General features: G+C 44.1%; 2 protein-coding genes across 2 annotated transcripts; both read left to right on the plus strand.

The window, feature by feature from the left end:
* The first annotated feature begins 721 nt into the window (after nt 1-721).
* LOC122054930 (phosphoenolpyruvate carboxykinase (ATP) 1-like) lies at nt 722-1,345 on the plus strand. Its single transcript, XM_042616342.1, has 3 exons — nt 722-840; nt 932-1,110; nt 1,188-1,345. Exons 1-3 carry the CDS (start codon nt 722-724, stop codon nt 1,343-1,345), a joined length of 456 nt encoding a protein of 151 aa, XP_042472276.1.
* Nucleotides 1,346-1,378: 33 nt separating this feature from the next.
* Nucleotides 1,379-2,318, plus strand: LOC122056543 (phosphoenolpyruvate carboxykinase (ATP) 2-like). Its single transcript, XM_042618539.1, has 3 exons — nt 1,379-1,501; nt 1,571-1,671; nt 1,941-2,318. Exons 1-3 carry the CDS (start codon nt 1,394-1,396, stop codon nt 2,299-2,301), a joined length of 570 nt encoding a protein of 189 aa, XP_042474473.1. The 5' UTR covers nt 1,379-1,393; the 3' UTR covers nt 2,302-2,318.
* The last annotated feature ends 276 nt before the right edge of the window (nt 2,319-2,594 follow it).

Consider the following 2,594-nt stretch of genomic DNA (forward strand, 5'->3'; position numbering starts at 1 on the left):
TTTAGCATCCACAGTCTCCTCGAACCGTCTTTGTAGTTCATTTGACATTGTAGCTAACATATAACATCTTCCTTGAAGATTATGGTCCGACCATTTTTCAAGCTTTTCCAACTCATCAGGGGTGGCATTAACAAGAGCCTCTTTTGGAGGTGGCTTATCCAATGTATATGAAATCTTTTCACACTACAACAAAAACTGCAAACAACAACACCCCTACGACAACGGTTTTAAGAGAAAACGTTGTGTATTTGCTCAAAGATAACGGTTTTTGGCAAAACCGTTGTCTTTGAACTCCCCATTAAATATAAAAGACAACGGTTTTAGCAAAACTATTGTCATTGAGTGACCTTTTTTTAAAACGACAACACTTTTTACAACGGTTTTATAAACCGTTGTCTTTATCCTCATTTTTAGCGGCTACGACAACAGTTTTGAAAAAACCGTTGTAATTGAATTTGGTCATTTCACCCCTTCGCTGTTTTCCTTTCCCTCGCTGTTTTCTTTTCGGCGCCGTATTTTCGCGTTCCCAAAACTAAGTTTCCATTTATCTTTCCCTCTCCTCATACGACGTTGTGCTCCTCTCGTTTCCTGGTGAGCGGCGGCATTCTCCAATGGGCTGCCGAAGATCCAGACACACGGGAGGGAGAAACCGGAGAACGGGATCTGCCACGACGACAGCGCGCCGGCGGTGAAGGCGAAGACCATCGACGAACTGCACTTCATGCAGAAGAAGAGGTCGCCACCGACCACCCCCATCAAGGACGGCGCGCAGCAGGGCAACACTGCCTTCACCACCATCTCAGAGGAGGAGCGCCAAAAGCTCCAGCTCCAATCCATCATGTCAATATTTAATCTCCATCTTCTTGAGAATAAGAAGGTGGAATCCAATCTTTCTCCCGCGTTTCTTGTATTGAAATCGTGCTGTGCGCAGTGATTCATTGGCGTCACTAACGAGGGAGACAGGGCCGAAGGTGGTGAGGGGCGATCCAGCCAGGAAGGCGGAGGCGACCAAGGTCGCCGCTGGGCACCACCACTACTTGACGCTGACCATCAGCGTCAGCAACATCGCCCTCAAGTTTACCCATGTCCTCTACAACCTCTCCCCGTCCGGTATCTACTCTCATCTCATCTTCATCACTCAAATCATCACATTTCATTCTCATTGAAGAATCACGAATTCCTTGTAGAACTCTACGAGCAAGCCATAAAACATGAACATGGATCATTCATAACATCGACTGGAGCCTTGGCTACCTTGTCCGGCATGAAGACTGGCCGTTCGCCGAGGGACAAGCGCGTCGTCAAGGATGAAACCACTGCCAATGAGCTTTGGTGGGGAAAGTAAGTCCACACAACTAATTCATGATCCTTCCATTCATGGTTCCTTCTCAAAATGTATGTGCACTATTCACGCAAAGGCTCACCGAACATAGAGATGGATGAGCACACCTTCCTGGTGAACAGGGAGAGGGTTGTCGATTACCTCAACTCTTTGGATAAGGTACACATGCACATCAAGTGTTTGATGGAATTCCTCATAGATCCTAATATGCCATCTGGATGATACAAGGTATTTGTGAATGACCAATTCCTCAACTGGGATCCCGAGCATCGAATCAAAGTTCAAATTGTCTCTGCAAGGGTCTATCATTCACTGTTCATGCACAACATGTAAGTGAAAAATACTACTAATAAGAATGCTAAAGATGCTCTTAAATTCTACAGTTCGACAGTTATCCAGATAAGTCATCTTTGCGTTGGTTCTGTTGATCTCTAGTAGTGAATCATAGTTGTGTTAGTAGCAGGCTGGATCATACATATGCATATATTAGTGTTAGTGAGCTAACTAGCTCCTCTTTCTCTCCTTAATGCCAAGGGAAAACATGTAAACTAGAAGAAGAAAAACTCTCTTTTACATGAAATAATTGGAAGGATCGCAGGTGCATCCGTCCTACGCCTGAAGAACTGGAGGATTTCAGTACTCCGGACTTCACAATTTACAATGCTGGCCAGTTTCCATGTAATCGATACACACACTGCATGACTACCTCCACCAACATTGATCTTAATCTTGATAGGAAAGAAATGGTCATCCTTGGCACACAGTATGCCGGGGAGATGAAGAAGGGTTTGTTCGGTGTGATGCACTATCTAATGCCAAAAAGAAACATTCTCTCCCTGCACTGTAGCAACAATATGGGCAAAGATGGTGATGTTGCCCTCTTCTTTGGACTATCAGGTAAGTGTTGGTCAGACGAGATTCTAGCGCATCACCTGCCCATTGATGGATTGCCGAAGTGACAGATTTAGGTGAATCTTTCATCTTACTGAATACGTCATGGGCAAATGCATTTTCTGCCAATTTGTGACAACTCTCCTAGAATTGTTCTGACTGCAGGAAAATATAAAAAAGTTTCGTAGATGCTTCATGGTTTCTCATGCAGCTGTGAGAGCCCTTCATTTTGGTTAGAAGTTGAGCCATTCATATTTGACTCTTGCATTACTGCACATTTGTTTTTTTTTCTCATATGAAGGGAAAAGAAAAGGAAAATATGAGTGAGGTTAGATAGGAGGATATTGAAAGGCATGGTACA

This window comes from Zingiber officinale, chromosome 3B (assembly GCF_018446385.1).
Source record: "Zingiber officinale cultivar Zhangliang chromosome 3B, Zo_v1.1, whole genome shotgun sequence".
NCBI classification, from domain to species: Eukaryota; Viridiplantae; Streptophyta; class Magnoliopsida; order Zingiberales; family Zingiberaceae; genus Zingiber; species Zingiber officinale.

What these genes read in the sequence shown, in the direction of transcription:
- LOC122054930 (XM_042616342.1), top strand. Translation starts at nt 722, where the DNA reads ATGCAGAAGAAGAGGTCGCCACCGACCACCCCCATCAAGGACGGCGCG. An exon ending in CTCCAGCTCCAATCCATCAT is followed by an intron (nt 841 to 931) that starts GTCAATATTTAA and finishes TGCTGTGCGCAG; the next exon opens with TGATTCATTGGCGTCACTAA. An exon ending in CTACAACCTCTCCCCGTCCG is followed by an intron (nt 1,111 to 1,187) that starts GTATCTACTCTC and finishes AATTCCTTGTAG; the next exon opens with AACTCTACGAGCAAGCCATA.
- LOC122056543 (XM_042618539.1), top strand. Translation starts at nt 1,394, where the DNA reads ATGTATGTGCACTATTCACGCAAAGGCTCACCGAACATAGAGATGGAT. An exon ending in ACCTCAACTCTTTGGATAAG is followed by an intron (nt 1,502 to 1,570) that starts GTACACATGCAC and finishes GGATGATACAAG; the next exon opens with GTATTTGTGAATGACCAATT. An exon ending in TCACTGTTCATGCACAACAT is followed by an intron (nt 1,672 to 1,940) that starts GTAAGTGAAAAA and finishes GAAGGATCGCAG; the next exon opens with GTGCATCCGTCCTACGCCTG.